Source organism: Acartia tonsa, chromosome 1 (genome assembly GCF_053477335.1).
Source record: "Acartia tonsa isolate MP-2025a chromosome 1, ASM5347733v1, whole genome shotgun sequence".
Classification (NCBI taxonomy): domain Eukaryota; kingdom Metazoa; phylum Arthropoda; class Copepoda; order Calanoida; family Acartiidae; genus Acartia; species Acartia tonsa.
Window position 1 is genome coordinate 39,991,347 of NC_137260.1, and position 23,220 is coordinate 40,014,566.

Genomic DNA, 23,220 nt, shown 5'->3' on the forward strand with positions numbered 1-23,220 from the left:
ATGTAACTTTGTTTTAGTAATCAATCTATAATACAAAGTAGAACGATGTCTGTCTGTCTGTTTGTTTGTCTGTCTGTCTGTTTGTCTGTCTTTTTGTTTGTAGCGAAGGATCTCGCTGAACCGATCGGGTTCTCCTTTACAGGGTAGCTTCTCATAGGTCCCGGGAAGGTTTATAACTATTTTCTTGGGGGGTGGTACATCCCCAACCCCCCCAAAAAATAAAAAATACCCCTCCCCCCCCAAAATTTTTTTTTTTTAAACTAAAATTAAAATAGTTGGGTCGACTACCCCCCCCCAAAAAAAAAATTCTCCCCCCCAAATTTTTTTTTCATTTTTCTTTTAAATCTAAACTACGAAAAATTGGTTTGATTAAACCTCTTGGGGCAAAGCCCCTAGAGGCTAGGGGCGAAGCCGCTATTAAATAATACAGTACCCAAAATATGCTTTTATTTAATACTACTGCTTTATTCATACGTTTGTCTGTCCCTACATCTCTTACATAGCTCCGCATACCTTAAACTTAAACGATACACAATATCTATAATATATAAGATATATACTCTAAAAAAAACATATAAATATATTTTTTATTAAAAATAAATAAATTGTATCAACACATTAGAGTTTTATTTCTTTTAAGACCTGTAAAAAGTTTAAAAGTAAATATTTTTATAAGTATTTAAAATGGGTTATGTGAAACAAAAAAGAATAAAAAAAGAATGTGCACCCCAATTATGATTAATATGTAATAGACCATTGTAGATTAAAATCTATGTTGTAAAGTTTTAGCAAGTGGTTTGTGCAACCCAATAAAGATTTAATAAAATTACACAATTATATAAAGTTTATCCAGGAATTGTTATATAGTTATGTTTGAATTTTAAAAACTGTTGATAAATAAGAAAGATATGAGTAATTTAATATAATTTCTCGTATTACGAATCTGGTGGATAGGAACCGGTTCTCATCCATACGAAAAAACTATGTCTAACATCGTATTATATACAGCTTTTTACGAAGATAAAAATGTACAATCATAAGAATAAAACCAGTTTTTTTAACTCGTGCCTTCGGCACCTCGGGGCTAAAAAAACTGGTTTTAATCTTATAATTGTACATTCTATATCCGCGGAAAGCTCTTTATAATACGATGCGAGAAATGATTATTATATTAGATATAAAGTTGAAGTTCTTCTATAAACAATTTAATATTGATACACAAAGTTCCTAAATTATAAGAAAAATTGCCTATTTTTTTGCTTACATTTTTAAGAGTGTAAGCGCAAGGATAGAAAGCATATAGTAGAAAGGAGGAAAAGCCAACAAACAATCATGAGCTTATGTGTCCGTGTATAAAAGTACGATTCTAGGAGCATATTATTCAATATTCACAGCTTGATTTCTACCTTATATTGGCTGAGAGTCAGCTGTCACAATCAGAAAATAATTTGTTTGAAAATAGCCATTGTGCGTCTAGTACAAACGTTAAGTACATTTCTATAAGAATAGTTATTTCGCGTATCGTATTATAAACGGCTTTCCGCGGATATAGAATGTACAATTATAAGACTAAAACCATTTTTTTAGCCCCGAGGTGCCGTAGGCACGGGCTAAAAAAAGCTGGTTTTAATCTTATGATTGTACATTTTTATATTCGTAGAAAGCTGGATATAATACGATGCTAGACATATTTTTTTTCTCGTATGGATGAGAACCGGTTCCTATCTACCGGATTCGAATGAATACGAGAAAAGTGTTTAGCTGACCTTTAAGCTTTTAATTACATAAATAACTAAAATAAAAATACTGAGGTTTCAAAACCGATTAATATCCACAGTTAATAACTTAGCCAGACTGAAAAGTCATGCATAACATCGTATTACAGACAATTTTCTACGAAAATAAATTTTAAATTTTAATATCCACGGAAAGATGTCTATAGTACTTTACGATAGATAATTATTATCATAATTAATCTTAATCATAATCATTTGGGAAAACTTATTATTCCGTAATAATTCCATTTCCCCTTTTTTAATGGGGGGAGAATATGTGCCACCCTTCATGAAAATAGCGAAATATAAGGCAGGTCTTTGGTGTATAACTTAAAAAGCCTAAACGCTCATATATTTTGCGAGGTTTTAATTATCAGACAGACAGACATCGTTCTATTTTGTATAATAGATAAATATTGAAAGATGAAAGAAAATAGAAATGTGGCCAAGAGTTAGAACATATTTTTCACAACAAATTCGACGCTTACACAGTTTCACCAAGAAATTTTAAAGAAATATAGCTAAAAAAGTTGACCAATTCTTTAAAAGAGCAGCAACATTATTTGCAACATTTTCTATTACTAGCCTTTGATAGCCTTTGAGGACGGGATACACAAAGAAAACTTTTTTTGGTGTATCTCTGCACCAAACATTGCTTGATGATGTGTAAGTTTATATTGTCAACCACCTTTCAGACAACCAACTCTTTTATTGCACGACCTTGATCTGGGACTAATTATCTTTTTTTTATGGATCTTGCTAACCTCCGCGCCGGACCGATATAATGCTTCTTTTTACCGGGAAGGTTCTCACTAGTCCTTGGAAGATTTATAACTATTCACTAAACAATATAATTCACCAATGAAAAAAAATCTTTATTATTTATTTTTAGCACTAGTTGATTATAAATTGGCAGTTTTGTGGGTTGACCATAAATTTATCTTATCTGGTCAATTCGCTAAAACATGAGTTGGGTGGGAGATAGGTCTTTTATCATTAGCACGGATGCAGGGATATATACTAGGATTAAAAACACATGTATAACTGGTTCCTCGAGTAATTCTTATATCCAAAACCTCGCAACTTCTCACTAAGGGCATTTCCTAGTTGTAATGAATTTATTAAATCTCGGAGCAAATATCTTCCCTCTATTCTTACTATTAATTTCATGCACTAGACATAGTAACATTATTTACAATGTTTAATATTCCTACTGGTTCTCCTTAAGTTTTAAAAATTGTAAAATTCAATTATTAGTGTACGTAAGAGCGAAATCCACCAATTACGATATTTTCTTTTTTTCAGAATAATTTCTTTTCACTTGGTGATTACGACATCTGTAAATGATACATATAGATTTCGACCTATAGTTTCTCTGTCTGTAATTTAATCCTGGAAGGGAGAGGTCATTAGCACTGTAATTAATATACAATTCTTTAATTTGCCCCATACTGATAAGCTACTAAAATTTTCTATTAGGGTTTTAAGCAATATTTTTTTTCATATTTATCAAATTGTCATACAACAAGGATGACAACATCCATAAAAGCGAAGCTCTGAAACGGTAGGACAAACGGACATTAACACTTGTATAATGTCAGAACTGAATAATCAGAATGCGAATGTATAAGAGTCAAAGCAAAATTGTAAGTAAATTTGTTGAAAAACTGCTTGATACAGGATAATGATTATGGACATACTTACTTTTTTAGGACTTGATTATAGAGTTGCTTTGCTTATAATATTGTACTTTGTTGTCCCAGGAATCAGTATACCAAAAATCAGACCAATCGGATAATTAGGTCACATACAAATTTGTTGTTAAAAATGTAAAAAAAAATCAACATGTTTAAAATGGACGTACGGCCATTCTGGTAATGATTATAGAGTTGCTACGCTTTCTAACTCGTACCTAACTATTACAGGAATCACCATGCAAAATTTGAAATCGATAGGACAATTCTAACATGCCTAAATTAACGAAAAAGGCTATTTAAAAAAGTTAAAAAATCAACATGTTTAAAATGGACGTACGGACATTTTGGTAATGCTTATATAGTTGCTACGCTTTTTAAATCGTACCTAACTACTAAAGGAATCACCATGCAAAATTTGAAATCGATAGGACAATTCTTACATGTCTAAATTAACGAAAAAAGCTATCCGTGACGGACGGACGGACGGACCGACCCTAATTATAGAAAAGCTTCGCTTTTAACAAGGAGAGAAAAACAATATCGTAATACAAATAAAAATGAAAGATCAATCAATTATTATTTAAATTTGAAATTCATGAAATGTTAAACCTTAACATTATATTTGAGATATGTGAGTACTAAGCTTGTAGTTTAATCTTTTCACTACAGGTATCTCAATACAAAATTTGAAATCTATAGGTCGATTCTATCCCCCCATGTAATGCTTTGTTTTTCAAACAACTAACTTTTCAATAGAGAAGTGAATGGCTGTAAATCTACGATGCATTATTTGCGACAACTTCTTCAAGTAAATCCAAATGTATTTCTTTGTTGCGGGTGTGAAAAATACCAGGGCTTGGTAGCCGCCAATAAGACACTTTAAAACAGGTTTATAAGCCTTTGGCTGCCTAAATATATTAATAAACGCAGAGATCTAAAGGTATAAGGTAATGGCCGATAAATTGATGGTTCAACTTAATTAACCAACCAATCAAAATTTACTAAAGTCCCTAAAGTTGCTAAGCCAACGAATAAGATGTTATTGTAAAACTTTGGGGGCTTGTGTATTAAACAGCCCTCTCTCTCTCTATAATAAGCGAGTTAGAAAAAAGTATCAAAAAAATTCAATTTCATTGCGGTTTTAGCGGATTTAGGCGGCTGCCGAGCCCCTATAAAATAGCCTGAAAATGTATTTGTGTTGGATAAAAGTGACATAAGTGACATGTTTTTTCCCCTCAACATATCTCTTCTAGTTTCAAAGTATAGATTCTTTTTACATAGATTGCTAATATAATTCTCAGGGGTTGAAATAACAACTTCCTTTCAACAATAGATCTTCTACTCTCAAATCAAAAACTCAAAAACTTTGTGCAATATGACATAACTAAATTAAATTGTGACATTTATAAAAAAAAAATAGAGGTTTCAAGATATTTGGATAACTCTTTTATTGGAAATATCTTTGTCTGAGCAATTGAGTTTGAGAAAAGAGTGAGTTAGTAATACCACAAAAATATTGTCAAGAAAGCTTAACTGTAGCAAATCGGGCAATCACAAATGCATGGGTTGATATTTACGATCAAACTCCATTGGAGCTTTAAAAAGTAAAACTTGATAGAAAACTATCATTTTGATTGCAAGCGTTTGATTTGAAAGAATGTATTGAAAATACGTGGATATTGCGACAGGGAATTTTTGTGGCTAAAATAGTCCTCAGATATTGGTCAATACGTTCCTCCATGGTCAGGGGATGGGATGAGGGGTATCAATATATGAATTAGCTGGGAAAAATATAGAAATGGAAGGCAATATTGAGTTGACTTATCTACGCTATACCTTATAATATAGGACGGATACCATTTACAAATACAGGGTAGAAAAGGAAGGCAATATTGACTCTTAAAATAATTACTCTATGCCTTAAAGTGGGATAAATTTATGTAAATAAATACTATGTGACGGATTCAATTTAAGAATAGATTTTAAATCTAAACTTGGATTTATCTTGTACACAAAGTTTAGTGGTGCGGGAATTTGAAAATTTAAGAGAATATGTACTTTATTTTTTGGTGTACTTTATTAATCCCTTTTTTAGTGTATGATAGAAACTATTCTTTTCAAATTAGAATTTGATTTACGCCGTTAATCGAAAAAAATAAGCCACCTTCACGCAAGCTATGAACCAGAAAACTTTCAATATTACTACCGAATAATTGTTGATGTCCCCATGAAAACACTTCTGATATATTCTCCTTAAGACTACCTGTTCAGGGATACATCAATTACTAAAATCAGTCAATAAATAAGGAAATTATGCTCCAAAAAATGAATATCCCTGTTATAAGGTTTCCCCTCTGGTATACTGAATTTACTTGATTTACCTCACTCAACTTTCTAGCGTGTTGTACAGTGAAAAAACTACCCCCCCCTTATTTTTGATTTTCTTCAAAATTAAGGGGGGGGGGGTTAAGTCTTTGCCTTGCTGTGCTTTTTTCCTCCTTGCCGTTTTCCAGACATTAAAAAACTACCCCCCCCCCTTATTTTTGATTTTTGTCAAAACTAAGCGGGGGGGGGGGGGGTTTCGGTGCTCCGGTCTTCACATGTAAGCAAGCACCTATTTATTTATAGTCTAAAACCAATGAACTATCCGTACCACAAATGACAAAGAGAGTTATGACTAATAATACATCAGCTTCGCTACTTTTAGCCAAGAATTGCAACTATTAACCTTTATGATATATATGTGGTCCAAAACCAATGCACTATGCTCCAACCACATATGACAATGGGAGGGATATAAGATCTATTTTTAAGATTTGTACATACAATATTGCTATGAAAATGATTGCTTCAAAAAAATTGTTAAATTTGCTAGGTAAATACTATAAAAAAGAAAGTTAAAAAAGAAAGTACAAATATTGAAATTAATCTTTGTTATCGGACAGAGAACTAATGAAATATGCATCAAAGCCAAAATGATTTCACCGTACAGAATAGAGAGTGTACAAATATTTAGAATAATCCATATCGGACAGAGAACTAATGAAATATGCATCAAAGCCACTGTGTTCACTCTTCAAGGGTGAAACGGCTAAATTATTTCTGCAATGAAAAATTTAAGAGTAGCGTAGCTGATCCTCGCTATTGCTAATTTATAAACTTAAAAAATTATTTAAAAAGTTTATTACTATAGCATAAAATGTTCATTTTGCTGCCAAATTACCATGGAACAAATAGAAAACTACCATCATGACATGTTGAAAAAAATTATTAATGATATTTAAATTAAATAATTAAAATGTGAATATTTAAAAAATTCTAAAAAATTAACAAACATTACTGCATGTTACGTCCATTACAAACTGGGAAATAGTATAGTATAAAAAAGTCAACAATTTAACAATAGAAATATTAAGCTTCAGACGAAAAAAATTTCAACAGCCTTCAGCACTAGTAAAAATTAAGAGAGTTAAAATAGTGTTATTTATATTGCTAGCATACCTATAAAATGACTTTTTAAAAGTTATAATTATGCTTTAAATCTACAAATACGAAATTTACATAATTTATATTATTATTATTTTAGCTGGCTGGTTTACTTATTTTAGCTTGCTATTGCTGCAGTACTTATGGATATAATTTTAACAATACTTTTGTTAATGATGGTCCTTATCTCTGGCTGTGTGCCCTTTAGTTATTCGTCCGGAAATTAATTTTTTCTGCACACGCAAATTTATTCATTTTTGGGGGTGGCCATTTATGGTATTTTCAATTACCCAGAAATATGATATGGGACTCTTAATCTCATTGTCATTGTATCAGGGGCGTCCAAGCTTTTTATTTTGAGGGGGGGGAAAATTTTTTAGGGGGGGGTAAAATGGCGCGCGAAGCGCGCCGCAAATTTTTTTTACCCCCCCCAAAATTTTTACCCCGGGGGTAAAATTGATGCTGTGAGTATTGGTGCAAAAAATATGACGTAACAAAAAAAATTAACCAATGAGAGGCCACTATTAATTTTACCATTGGTCAATAACGGCCTCTCATTGGCTAATTTTTTTGTTACGTCATATTTTTTGCACCAATACTCACAGCATCGGTAAAATTTGCTTGGGGGGGGGGGGGGGTAATTACCCCCCCTGAAATCTGTTGGCAGGGGTAAATTTAGTTTACCCCCCCCAAAATTTACCCCCGGGGTAAAATTTTTGGGGGGGGTAATTTAGATTTTATTAAATATATAGTATTAAAAATGCGCGCGAAGCGCGCAAAAATTTTTTTTATTAGAGATTTTTTATTTTGGGGGGGTATTTACCCCCCAAAGTTGTTTGGGGGGGGTAAATACCCCCTCCTAAATGGTTGGGGGTGCCTACGGCACCCCCAGGGTAGGGGTAAATTTTGAATGGGGGGGGGTAAAATGAAAAAAATTTTGGGGGTGCCTACGGCACCCCCAAAACCGTTTGTGGGGGGTAATCGCCCCATTACCCCCCCCCTTGGACGCCTATGCATTGTATATAACCAAGATGTTATCGATAACTAATATGAAATTACATTAAAATAAATTATTTATAAATGATATAATTTAACCTTTAGTTGTGACTTATGAACAATTTCTTATATCAAAATATGAAACAGAAAAAATATTGAAATTTCTTTTCTTTGAGACTATTTTGATTAATCCTCAAATAATGAGCTATATTTTCTGAAGAGTAAATCAAATACTGGATGCTCATTTGCATAGGAAATTAAGCAGTTTGTCTTAAATAGCAGCGGCTGTCCTTTTAGAAACAGGCCAACTGACGTTTGGAATAATAGAGGAACTTCGCTACTTAAAAAGGCACATAAAGATGTTTGGGGTGAGGTGAGGTAGGGGTACAACTAAACTAGAAATGAAACTATCGTCCTATACCACACTTTACAATATAATCAGATTATGTAATTTAATATTTTCAGGGCAGCTAGACATAAATATAAATTCGTGTCATAAAGGTAGACCTTGTCCATACAGGAATGTAAAACATAAAATTAACAAGAAAAAGAAAATCTTAAAATTACGCAGCGAAAATTTAGTATTTGTTATAAGTATCAAATGTTAGTTCAGGTATCAACTTTTTATTGTCTAAAGCTAAAAATCTCGGAAATGGTTGGTGTGATAGAGTTATTCTTTTCAGGAAGGCTTTCATTGTGTCTTGGGTTGGTATTAGGCTGTTTGCCATAAACTCTTTTCACCCTACATGCTTGGGGGAAACAGCTAGCACCGCAATAAAAAGTAGATGAACTATTAACAAATCAACATTTAAGATCTATTTTTGGTTACCTTTCAAAGCGTTTGATGTTAATAAATGATAATAGTAAAAAATGCAGCTTATAAATGAGATTTTCATTTTCGTAGCGTAAAAATATTTCGTAATTATATGGCAGTATCGCGTCTAAAACGCTGTCAAATATATTTTTTAATAATGCTGTCAAATGATTTGTAAAAGTTAAACTGTTATTAAATAGTAAAGAATAAGATAATATTGATGTACAAAACTGTAAAACTTTTAAATTCTAAAGGAAAAATTATTTCAAAATAATAAAAAAAATACGTCTGAACCACTGAACTGATAAGGTTTTCCATGAAATGAGAGCTTTGCATTGATTGCATTAAAGTTTTTACATTAAAGTATTGGGAAGATTTTAGCTAATTTTTCTGCTAAAACTCTTTTTCAACTACAAATAACATTAATGTATAGTAAGATATTGAATTAATTCATGTCGTCATTTTATTTGGTACGAGTATCTGCATTTTTCTCACCGAAGTATTATTCATGACGATCGTCATATTATTACTTGGATGTTGCAACAGATTTTCATGTATTCCGATAAAGAAATACTCGCAGTTGGCTAAAATTACGTTACCTCCATTCTACCCCCTTTACCTCATCCCTATCCATCCTACTTGATGAATGAACTGACCAATAAATGAGGACCCTTTTAGCAAGCTAAATTGACGGCAAATTATTCCTGTCAATATATCTACATTTTTCCCACCAAGGTATTATTCATGGCATGATAAAAAGGGGAAAATTCTTATTTATAATAGATATTAGACAAGATACTCATAAACTAATCAGAAATTAATCACACCTTGTGAAATTTAATGGAATATAAAAGTTCTTACATATGGTGGATCATATCTAAACATTTAATTCTGCTTAAAGATTTAAATTAAAAATTTGTCTTTTTATAGGAATAACTATTGGCTATGCTCAAAGCCTTTGAAAGTTTATGAAATGGAGAACTGAATTGGATAAGAAAATACCTATGACTAAGAAAAAAAAAAACCTTGTTCGTGTATATTACACAAAAAATATTATAGACCCTAGGAACATGGCTTAATCGTACTACCACCAAAACCGAGTCAGTCCTGCAGCAATTAGCAGGATCTTGGCTTCATCCAGACAGACATATTTTGTTCTACGTATATAACTCTAATATACTAGTTTCATTTATATGCATTACCTTCAACCATACACCTACACAAAATATCAGGGTAGGGGAGAGATATTCTCAAGAAGAAATACAAAAAATGTTCAATTGGCACACCTTAAAAAAGAAGCGCATCACAAACAAATTAACAAAATTTATAGGTATATCTAATAATCTATTTATAATAAAAGTAACGGTGTCTTACTGTCTTCTGTACATCTGAATCGTAGGATCTCAGTTACCGCAACCGACATGGAATACACCTACTTAACCTGTGGTTGTTAGAGGCTATTCTAAGGGAGGTGGGACACCTCACATTTTCAAAAAATCACCCCCTCCCCCAGCCTTGAACTTTTTTTCTTTTAAAAAAGATTGTTGATTAATGTTCCTTTCTAGGAACAAATACACACATCCATAACCTGACTCATATACTACCCTGACATTTCACTAATTACTCATGAGAATATCATGAAATATTTCACAAATTACAATTTAGTTCATATTTTGTAATATTTATATTATTCATAACTTTTATATTGAAGGGTTTTACATTTAGTGTGGTTTAGTCAGTTCACAGCATAGGTAATACTTTATAACATCAAATTATGATGATTATTAGAACAATTAGGTTGGTATTGTAAGTGTTCCATCTCTATACCTAAAACCTCTTCTTAATTAATAATAAGAAACAGCTTAGTTTGAATAATCTGTTTCCTAAAGAAAAGCATGATTACTTCATAATTGTTAATTTTCTTCTGTCCAAATTGTTGACGAAGCCTAATCTGTACCACTTTTGATTCCCGTGACGTCATAAAATGAGGGAGATGAGAGGAGAAATGAGTGGGAAAGAAAACCCCTAAAAAGAGATGGAGTTGTGCAAAAGTGGTACAAATTGGGCTTCGTCCAAATTGTTAAGCGTTTTTGCTTATTTCAATAGTATGCTTAGTAGCTTACCTAATTTAAAAAAAACACTGATAAAGTTATTCATAAAACTTTAAAACTGTTAAATGAATAAATTCAACAACATATCAAAAATATTTCCTAATATAAATATTTAATTTCTTTAATTGTTTATCCCTATTAATTCTTCGCTCAGCTACGTTTTCATAGACTAGGTAATCTTGGTGTTCGAATTAATGAAAGACAGACTTTATATACCAGAGAGTAGCTTTGTTACTATAAAAAGTTTGTCATTCTACTGACGTAGGCTACTTATAGATATATGGATAGATCATTTGAAAATAATATAATCATTCAAAGTTTCGAAGAATATATAATATTTCGATAATAACATAGTCTACAATTTGTATCGGCAAATCTGCTGTAAAATACTTAGTAAGTCGGGCCTTAATCTAAAAGCTGCAAATAGGAAGCAATTTGAACTATTTATCATTGTAAGAAATTTTCTAATGCTGATGCTTTAAACTTATAATTACTATCCCTGTAAACCTGAAAAATCCCTATTTGCATTTTGATCCTTGCGACAAAAGAATATCTCTATATATATGCGTGCACCATATAACAAAGAAAGGTAGCACATTTTTTGTTCAAGGCATTGATGGCACTTTCTCTCTACGTGCCTATCGATCATAGAACCTCCCCTTACTTTCTTTTGAAATGTATTGAAAATAGGGGAAATAGTTTTTCTCTATATTCCTAACCCTTGTAGGGAACCTTAACCCTGACGGGCCTTTTACCCAACCTATCCTGGCTTAAGATATAAAACACAAACATATAAAAAACTTCCTCCACCTCACCTAATTCAAATAAATTTCAAATAAAGGTTAAAGGGCCTATTGTGATATAGAAGTCTACTTTAGTGAAACTGCAGCTAATCTTTTCTATATATAATAAATGTTCGCACGTGATGAAAAGATGATAAAAGAGTTTTCATGTTTAATGTATTCTATTTTTTTTCAATCTTTCCGCTATAGCCAAGAAAGATAAATGTTTGAAATAAAAATTTGGACATAAATTTCTTTTTCATAAATTGGACCTTTACACTTTTGAAACAATTTAAATGAATAGATTGTATACAAAAAGCTCTCAAAAACAAAATTTTGGCATGCTGGCTTCGGTTCTAGATTATATTGTCGACTATATGGTGGCATGTTGGACGAATGATAGCGTCTGTGTCGATATTAGACTCTTTTAGCTAACTTATTAAAATACCTGAAGATTTTCCATAATTAGTTGTTTTCACCTGTTAATTGCTGCTTTTGTGTGTCATACAAAAAGTAGAACCTTGGCCTTCGAATTACTTAAATGATGGTAGTTATTTGCCGACCTCTGCTTTTATGTCTTAGTATCAGAATTCAATTTGTGTGGGTTTGTTAGTAATAAGAAAATAAGAAAACTCCAAAAGAAATCTTTGACCGCAGTATTTAATCATAAAAATAATAAAAACTCGTAACAATTTTCAATTAAGTGTAAAAAAGCTGAAGGGGGATGAAATAAAATACAGAAGGGTAAGGAGAAACCAGGTGGAATTTCTCTGACATTCTCCGGGATTTTCTCCGATTACATGACTGTTACGAACACACAGAATCTCCGACAAAACTGCTCATTTTACCATGTGTTACTATACGTTATATACAGGGAAAATAAATGAATTCACATAATAGATGTGGAGGGGGAAAAGGGGGGTGTATATCTTCAAGTTTCCATGTGGAAGAGTCAGTAGGTGTTTTTGAATCAATTTGGTAATGACAATTCCAAGAATTATTATGATACTTTAAAAATTGTGATTATGTACAATATAATAGTTATTTATCGCAACGTATTTTAGACAGCTTTTTGCTGTTATTAAAATGATTATTGTGATTTTTATTTTGATATTACTGGAAAATGGTCTACGATGCTATACATGGTTTTCAGTATAGCTGAAAACCGGTTCTAATCTAGCGGGTTCGAAGTCATACTGGAAAGTTTTTTACCTAAATATAGAATGTACTTCAAACCAATTAATATTATATTAATTTTTTTAAAAATGATTATTATGTAAGCTTATTGAATACATTTAAATATTAGATTGATTTTTTCTGCTCGTGTATTTTCATTTTCTTTTAGAGTTTACCAATTACTATTTGGGGCGAAAAGAAGTACAATATATATTTTTTATATTCATATCTACTAATGAAAGTTTTACTTTAGAGAAATCCTTATTTTAACGGATTTAAATATAAATTTAGAAATATAATAGTTATTCATTGCATCATATACAAACAGCTTCACGCAGAAAGTAAAATGAAGAATTTTAAGGTCAATTCCAATTTTTCTGCCCCTCTAGTGGCAAAAGGTATGCGCCAATAATATTATGGTTTTATTTTAATTGTGATAATTGTCTTATTTTGATAGGATATATTGTTATTATTGTTCTAATCCAGCGGATAATAATCAGTTCGTAGGAATACTGAAAAATATATTATCTTGATTATTAATTGATTTTGAGTGTTAATGCTTTCAATTATCGTGCTACGCCATTTCTAAATGATTTATTCTTGTTATTATTGCAAAATTTGGCAAGTCTGTTTGTAGTAATGTGACAATTTGCACACACACAACCTTAAAAATCTGGCACACACATCATAAATAGGCAACTAGCATGGTCCAAAATTTTGATATATCTTTTTTAGTATTTTAGTTGGAAAAAGTCTTGCTCAAACATCATACATGGCGGTGAATGGACCAAATTTCTGATATCTTACTTGTACCAAAAATTATTTTATATTGGCGGCTAAGTTTGTCTAAAATTTAATATTGTTACCTACCATGGTACGTCCCTAGGGGAGCTTCAACTTAAATGTAAAGGAGAAATCTATCTGTTCAGCAAATCATTCGCTACAGACACACATCCTTTTACTTTTTAAAAGGATTAAACAATTATGTTATAAGAACTTTAGTGTCCCAATATTTATAATATAATTCATCATAAAAAGTATTTCTTATTTTACTTAAATATATTCTATTTGGTAAAACGTGACGGTTATAAACTCAAAATGTAAAGTAGCTTAATATTCAAAATCAAAATAAAGCAAATTTATAAAAAAAAATGTTTTGGACCAGTCTAACGGATACTTGAGCTAGATTGCAAATTTCTTAAGATGACTCCTTCTGAGGTTGCATACTTTTTATGGAGCATAGCTCCTCTATCATTGACTCTGTCCACTTGTTAGTCCGTTATTTCTGAAATATATTTACGTGGGTATTACCTTAGATTACGCCATTGACTCCTCCTTCCCTCATTTATTCGGAGCACTTTTACATAGTGGTGATATTGATAATAAACCTGAAATTTTAAGAGAAAAGACGATGAACGATAAATCGATTTACATTCCCAATGATAATAAACAAAATTAAACTTTGTTTTGATTAATATTATTGGTTGAAGTGCTTGGAATTGCCTTTAGATTGGAAGGACTCATCGAGAGAAACATTATTGGTTAAAAAGTTTTCACATTGCTTTTCATTTAGTTTTTAATAAAAGCACCAAATATTTTTGAACCATAGAATAAGATAATGGGGTTATACACTTTTGGGTAACAGTGAAGTCTACAGTCTATTGTCCTCTCCCTCTCTGAAAATAAATAGATTTTGTACAAAAAAAATTTTAATGCTGCGCTAATTATGGACGTCATTATTTTTGTTATCTATTGCATTTATCGGTGCTGTAAGTTTGTAATTTATGTAGAAACTTTTTAACTAACTGAGGGAGCATGCTTAGTTTTTATCACTAAATTGTCAATAAAGGTATTAACTTGATTACTGGTAAAACGAATTTTTCTGAAAGAAACCCTATCGTGATTTGAACTTTATAGGCAAACTTTATTCTACTAGTTTAGAAAAATTCTACATGTAGGTATGAAAGAGATAAATATATATGTCCCGAAATTATAATCTATTTTTAATCTTTATTTTGTTTAATTTGTATTTTCTTCTCATGTCTAAATTCTTTTTAAGCGCATCTTAAAAAGCCATATGCACATTTTCAATGTTCAAAGTAAAATAATACCCCAAAAAAATATATGTATATTTTTTAGATGTTTTTTATTTTATGATTTTATTTCTCCATCTATTCTTCCCTATGATAAAGACTTGCATAAATTGAAAATATAAACTGATGACAGTTAAGCATTTTTTTAAGGGGGGGGGGGGTAATTCGTTTTGCGCCGCAAATTTTTTTACCACCCCAAAAAATTTTTTAACCCGGGGGTAAAATTTGCTTGGGGGGGGGGTAATTACCCCCCCTGAAATCTGTAGGCAGGGTTAATTTTGTTAAATGTATTAAAAATGCGCGTGAAGCGCGCAAAAAATTTTTTGTTCGAGATTTTTGTATTTTTGGGGGGTATTTACCCCCAAAAAATTGTTTGGGGAGGGTAAATACCCCATCCTAGATGGTTGGGGATGACTCCGGCACCCCCAGGGTAGGGGTAAATTTTAAATGGGGGGTAAAATGAAAAAAAAATTAGGGGTGCCTACGGTACCCCCTATTTCGTTTGGGGGGGGGGGGGGTAATCCCCACTTTACCCTTCCCCCCCTTGGACGTCTATGATTGATTGAACTAACTCTTATTTTTTTGTTTAATTCTGGATGAAAACTCAACCCACAGATTTCTTAGAAAAATAATAAAATTCTTAGATGTCCGTCTAAACTTAAGCTAAACCAGGGATGCAGGGATTAGACAATGTAATAAATTCTTTTTAAGCGCATCTTAAAAAGCCATTTTCAATGTTCAAAGTAAAATAATACCCAAAAAAGTACATATATTTTTATAATGTTTGATTTTATTTCTCCATCAATACTTTTTTATGATAAAGACTTACATAAATTGAAATTAGAATTGATGACCGTTAAGCTTTTGCATTAAACTAACTCTTATTTTTTTTTATTTCTGATGAAAACTCAACCCACAGGTTTCTTAGAAAAATAATAAAATTCTTAGATGTCCGTCTAAACTTGAGCTAAACCAGGGACGCAGGGATTAGACAATGTCATAATATTTCCAGTATGGCTTCGACACCGATCAATATCCGCTGGATTTGAACCGGTTCTAAGCCATCATGTATAGCATCGTATAACAGACAACTTTCCACTTATAATAAACTAAAACTCAACTAGTTTAATCTCATAATTCTTCATTTTAATATCCGTGGAAAGCTGTGTACAGTACAATTCCAAAATTTAACACATAGATTTTGTTTTTGGTATCTAAAAATCATTAATATAGGCAAATAAACTGTTGTAGATAAATTTACCCATCAGTGTCCACTCCCTACCTGGGCTAAACCTATTAAAGAATTTGCATTTTATATCCACAGAAATATCTTTTAACAAAATTTTATATTTCATTTTCGCAGGAATATAAGTGATTCAGGAAACATATTTTTCTGCTTGTTGAAAATTGTATGGCCAAGGGCGACGGAAGTATAACCACAGAAAATTTCCCACGAATATTGAATTAAAAATCCCAAAATTGATACCAGTTTTGCTATCTCGGGCATTCGGTCACTATGGGCTAATAATTGTTTAAAAATCTTATAATCTTTTAACTTAATATCCGCGAAAAGTTGTCCATAATTCGATGCGATAAATAACTATTCTCGTCTTTTTATCTTTATGTGTGTATACCTTTGAATGAAACCCATTTCAGATTGAAGAAATGGATTAGAGAAGGTTTTATGATTTGATAAAATGTTGTGATAAAAGGAGAAACAGATTTATTTAAAATGGAGGAGGATGTTTCTACTTTACAAAAGGTTTTATTTAATTTTCCACATACCGAGCTTTCAGGGATCTAAAGGAATAGACAACGGCCGATGAATTTATGTATACCCCAAATGATGATACAGACACCTTATGTAGATTACAATTAGTGGTTGAATCATTTGGACACTCCATTTAAAGAACTAACTAATCAAAATATGATAAAAATCTCTAAAGTTGTTAAGCAAACGAATAAAAAATTAATACCATAAAACTGTGTTGACTAATGTAATAAACAGTCCAATGTCCACTCCCTCCCTGCAAAGCTTTTCTATAATCAGGCATGTACTGTCAATGACGATTAAGTCCATTTTGATCATCTTTAAACTTGGTAAAACTAAATTAGCTTATGGGCGTTATTTTAAAAATTAAAGTTTTTTTATATTTTACCCAAAACAACACTTATAAGTTCAACATTTATAAAGTTAAGTAGCAGTTCAATCCTTAATTTTAGTTTTAAAAATGTATTTAAAGGCGTCAATTTTTCTACGTGCATTTCTCGTTGGAGACAGACAGTTAGACACCCTGTTACTTTTATAAAAAATTGTATCTTTTATAGCAATAAGGAATGCCATCTACTTATGGTTATAATTATACTTGTCTAACCAGGATTTATTGAGGTATATGTATCTTTATAGTAATAAAAAATATGCATTGCATATTCATGGCAAACCTTAAGTACCACTATAAAAAAAGCTATGAAGTAAAGCATACCCAAGCGTGGGGGTAACGTGGTTTTTACCCTCCTCAAACTTTAAATATCTCATTTCACCCCCTAAAATTTTTAAAATTCACATTGCATTACCCGCTTTAAACCTTTGTAACTTCTCAGATTACCCCCTTCAAAACAAAATATAAAAAAAATATTTTGAACACAAAAATAACGTACATTTAAAAAAAGTTTTCTTAGTACAAAAAATTTATAAAAATAAAATTTCTTTCAAAAACAACTATTTTATTTTTTTAGAGTGCACAATTCAAATTTTTGAAAAGTGCATAATTTTATCATTAAGATATAAAACCTTTTCTAGGATTAATATTTGCAAAGTTTTAATGCTGTTCATAACTTTTATTCAAATTATATTTACAGGATGGCCAAATTTTAGTTTTAAAAAAAATGAGTTGAAAGTTCTAAAGTTTAATTCACAGTGTAGTGTGAAAATTTATTTTGTTGTTGTTTAAAGATCTCCACATTGTGGTTGGAAAGCATGTTTTGAAGAATGTTATGTGATTTAAATATTCCTCTTTTTAATTTAAAGACTTTTTATTGTTGAAGAATAGGTATTTAAATCTGTTTTAACTTCAAGATGCATATTAGCACATTACTAGAAATCTATGTCTGCTATAAGAGTTTTTTTCAATACTTTTATTTAAACTCTGTTAAAATATATTTTAAATTGGCACCCTGTATTTTGTTTTATTACACATTTCTTTGCACATTGTGTGAATATGTAAAGAATTTATAATAAAAATCTAAAAATTATTTATTTTTAGGTTAGGTTTCTGACTAGCTTCTCATGTTTAAAGCCCCACCGCAAAAGTTGGGCATAAGAAACCATATATTTTTTTCAATTGATTCAAAAATAAGTTAGGAGGTGGGTAGTGCTTCAAATTCAAGAATTCAAAATTTGAATATCATGGAAAATATTAGGTTTTTTGTTTGTTTGTTTGTTTTCCCTTAAGACCTTTCAAACAAATAAACCAAATGAACCATTTTACGATAGATTTTCACAAGCCCTTGGAAATCTAATTTGCCTTTTTTTTTAAAGAAGTATAAGTTATCCCTTAATAAATCTTCTTTGCATATTTTCATAGCAAAAATTTACTTACGGTAAACTTCTGGCTCACCCTTCTGAGAAGCCTTTAGAGGCTATTGACGTAGCCAAATGTTAAATATAAATAAGTAAGGACTGTAAGATATCTTTTTGTATGCCTTGTTTTATTCAAGATATCTAAAATGATTTAATAAAATAAGGGAAAAATTGTGGCTTCGGTAGATTATTTGAAACTAATTTTCCAGCAACTAAGATTAAATCTACTTTCTTTCTTGCAAAATATTACAAATTTTACAAATATTTAAATTTTTCCAGTATGGCTTCGATATATCAATATCCACTGGAACAGGTCCTCAGCCAACCAAAAAAAAATATGTATAGCATCCTATTACAGAAAATTTTCCACGAATGATAAATTAAAATCATAATATCAGTACCAGTTTTGTTAGATCGGACCTTTTACAAAACTGGTTTTAATATTATGATTTTTCATTTTGATATCTGCGGAAAGTTGTTTATAAAACGATGCAATAAAGAAATATTATAAATCTTTAGCTGAACATTCAATATTTTGGAAAGAAAAATAGAAAAGAAACAAAAAGGCTGGAAATAGTTGAAGATCACAAAAAAAGTAAAGAAAAACATTGAGAAAAAATGAGTAGCATTGTGGGAAAATGCTGGAAGGGAGAAAACATGTGACTTTAAATATTACTGGTGTCTAGCACCCAAAGATTTACAGGAACCTAGTAATAGTGTCTAACTTTTTATCTTCGTAACGTAACAAAAATCCATCTCTTTTTTAGGGGTTTCCTTTCCCACCTCCCCTCAAATCCTTCGATTTTTGTTACGTCACAAAGATAAAAAGTTAGACACTAATACTAGGTTCATTTACAGACAAGTTCTTACATTTGTTTCTTATAAACTTTGGGGTCTTTTCTAACAAATCTTTATAGGGTTGTACGACGAAGTTTAAACTTTTCCAATAATCTACTAAAGGGAGAATTTTGTTCATTGCATTTAAGGTTTACATCATATATATCGTAAATTGTCAAAACCCCTAAGATCTCTATAAAACAAAATATTAAATTTCAAAAAAAAAATTAAACAAGGATGACAACATCCATGTGAAGCGTAGCACAAAAAATCACGGATTGAAATACGGACTAAGGGATACAAATGGCGAATGTTGAGTGGTCGTAAAAAATAAAAATTAAAATAATATAAATCATGAAACATTTTACAATTTTAAAAATTGTGTAGCATTACTGACAGACCGCAAGACATATATACAAAGTTGATTAAAATGTTGCTTCGCTACAATGGTGTGAAAAGGAGAAGATGATAAGAAATATAAACCATGAAGAAATGAAAAATGCTAATTTTAAGATAAATATAAAACATCTCTGAGAAATATAAAACTTGCGCATTGTAAATAAATACAGGAATTATGGGAAAATAAATATCTTTAAAAGATAAATCAACTTTAAATATGAATAATCGATTTGCTTTAGAATTAATTACTTCATCTTATTGTATGTGATATATGTATAAGGCTTGGATTAGTTAAAACTGGTGGATACGGCACTAGAGGCTTCAATAGAACCTTGAGATAGAGGGAGGGGTGCTGGAGGGTGTAAGTCATCCCTCCTCTTTTAATTTTATCATTATAAAGAAATTTATTTTTTGTGGGGGGATTTTTTAAATTCAATTTCTTATTTCTTATTAATTTTATATTGTGGAGTTTTACTTCCCCAAAATAGTTATAAACTTTCCCTTGACCTAAAAGTATAGCTTCACTTTAACGAAAAACCTTATCTATGCAAAGTTTTGCGAGATCCTTCGATAGACAGATAGACACACGTACACACAAAGATAGAAAGACATCTTGTACTTTATATCTAACTAGCGGCCATGCCCCTAGAGGCCTCTAGTGGCACTTTAATTGTTTTTATTTATATTCAAAATATAGCTATTTAACGTTTGACGTTTATTTTTCGTTGAACTCTCTTTCTAAAATCTAAAATTTAAAAAAAATTTAATTTCTCTAGGGAGGGTAGTGTTACCCTCCCCCAAAATAGTTATAAACCTTCCCGGGACATATGGGAATATACCCTGTTAAGGAGAACCCGATCAGTTCAGTGGTTAGCGAGATCCTTCGGTACAAACACATAGACACACAAACACACAGACACACAAACATCCTGTTACTTTATTATAAGGATAATTTATAACATGTTATAAATATAAAATTACCTTCCCAATCCCTTATCCCTGCAATGAGGGAAGGATAGGTATGCAGGAGATGGATTGTTTGCTCTAGGCTGTTTACAACTAAATTTCAGGGACACAGGGATAGAACATTAAAGATAAATTCATCTTTTAATCTATAAAATTGTGTCATTAGTAAAAATTTAAAGAAGAAACCTCTTTGGGGGATTTTTTTCTCGCGTTATTTTCCTTTCATTTCCTGGAAATTTTACACTAGAAAGATAAAAATTAATTTTATAAAATGCATTCTGTTTATAAGAAAATCTTCTCTTTCTGTGTTCTTAAATTTTTTAAAGATTTTATATGTAAGTTTAATCTTATTTGTTCAACTACCTAACTAATACTTTATACTGTATATATAGTTAGCTACCCAACTATTATCAGAATAAGAAGTTAAGAAAGTTTACTAAAATCTATAATTCTAACTAATTCTATATCTGCATTGCTGCAGTATATGTGTAAATAGCATAACTACTCTTTAACTTAAATCCTTATTAAATAAGTATTTCCAAAGATATGACTAATATAATACCTAAAACATGAGGATTCCTGCAACAACAAGAAATAATTTACCATTTTTAGGACAGTAATAAACAATTTTCTGAGGTAGTATTTCTATAATTTTCTAAATTTCATATTCAAATGTAAGAATGGTTTGTTCTTTTATATTATCCTTTATGAATATTGTCATACTTGTTAAATAAATAATAAATGTAATATAATAAAAACTTCTACACCTTTACCTTATGTAAAATTCATGTTAGCGTATACAGCAAACAAAATAAAGCATTTTTACCTAGACATTATTTTACCTTTTTACTTTTTATTACATTAAAATACATTAAATTAAATAGTTTTTTGTTAATATTTCAAATAAGGACACTAAAGTCTAGAAGTAGCGATGTATTCATATTTTAAAAATCATCAAAGGTTCCAAGAAAGTCGAAGTTTAAAAAAATCACACATAAACTAGGATAAGGCTTTTTTATTCTATCGATTTTTTATTTAGTGAAATACCCACTTAAATAATATACAGTTGCTAATATTCCGTTATATAAAGTATTAAGCCTTTTTGTCTACAGCGATGGATCTCAATTACCACTGAACCAATATGGTTCTCCATTACCTTCAAACTCCAAAGAGAAGCCGCCTCTAGAAAAAAATCACCCCCACAATACAAATTTTTTTTTTCCTTTTAAAACTAAAATTGAAAGTTATACCCCCAACGCAGAGGAGCTCCTAGAGGCTTCTAAGGGTGTAGCCGCTAGTTCTGATAAATTGTAGTGAGGTAATTAATTGTAGGTTAAGATATCACTTACCACTGAACTTCTTGAGATTTCTACATAGCATGAAAGTTTAACATAGGTTATAGGATTGTTTTAGTCTAAGAATTGGGATTATTTCCCACCTTCTAAATAGAGCCCCTATAGGCTTTGGGAGAAATTACTTTTATAAATGTTAAAATAACAAGACAATGACAGAATTCTTTATGTTTAGATAAAGCGATGGTTCATCAACTGGTTAATTGGGGAGTGGCGACGATTTGTGCAATGGGTGCGCGAAGTGGAGCTCGGAGTGGCCTGGGGTCTTTCAGGAGTGTCGCTTGTTGCTTTTATATTCACCAGGGATTTGAGGATATGTAAATAGCAAATATACTTATTAAAATTATTTAGCAACAGGTGGAATAGATCTACCAATCGTCTGCATTTTATTATTTACTTTATCTTTATAAGAGTCTTACATCGTTTGTAAGTTTGACTTTTTTCAGTTGCCAAATTGGATACAAATAATTGTGTTTGTTAAAGTACAAAAAAGCATGGATGTTCATAGAGTAAGTATACAGTGTTGGCAGAAAGAGAAAAAGGAAAGAAACAAAGAGAAGGAAAATTAAAAATCACAAAAGCATACTGATATATTTAAATTTCTTTTGTTGGGTGACTGACAGATTGACAGACCAAATAATTTGTATACTAGATGCTTTTTTGTAAAGGATTTCTCCACAAAAAAATTAGCAGTCTATCAATCAACAACCTAGAAAATAGTATTTACCCTATAGCGTCAAGAAAGTACTGACGGACTGACATAGTAAATAATAATATAGCAACTAAAAATATTATTGATTTGTTTAACTTATTCTCCATTTACCTATTTACCTATAATATTTACTAGTATATGGTACATAGATCCTGCTTTGCTCACAATGATAATGCAATTTCAACCAGCCACATGTAATACTCATTTCAGGTTAGATTATTTATATTTATCACTTTATCCATGACTCTAAAGGCATTTGAGGAGGGGAGAGTCGAATTTGATAACCCAATTTCTTATTTTAGATTTTAAAAGAAAAAGTAACAAATTTTTTTTTTTTTGAGGGGGGTGCCTGCCCCACCCCCCTTATTTTTAATTTTAGTTACAAAATTTTTAAAAAAATTGGGGGGTTGGGGGTGTCCCACCCTCAAGAAAATAGTTATAAAC

At 31.0% G+C, this 23,220-nt stretch overlaps 1 protein-coding gene across 1 annotated transcript in view; it reads left to right on the forward strand.

Moving 5' to 3' along the window:
- Positions 1 to 23,220, forward strand: part of LOC145327502 (protein tipE-like) — a 166,286-nt gene that overhangs the window by 130,203 nt on the left and 12,863 nt on the right. The window contains exons 2-4 of the mRNA XM_080171051.1: positions 16,585 to 16,692; positions 22,240 to 22,365; positions 22,910 to 22,986. Of these exons, the coding sequence (XP_080027177.1) occupies positions 16,663 to 16,692; positions 22,240 to 22,365; positions 22,910 to 22,986 (233 nt within the window). The 5' untranslated portion in view covers positions 16,585 to 16,662. The remainder of the gene's footprint in view (positions 1 to 16,584; positions 16,693 to 22,239; positions 22,366 to 22,909; positions 22,987 to 23,220) is intronic.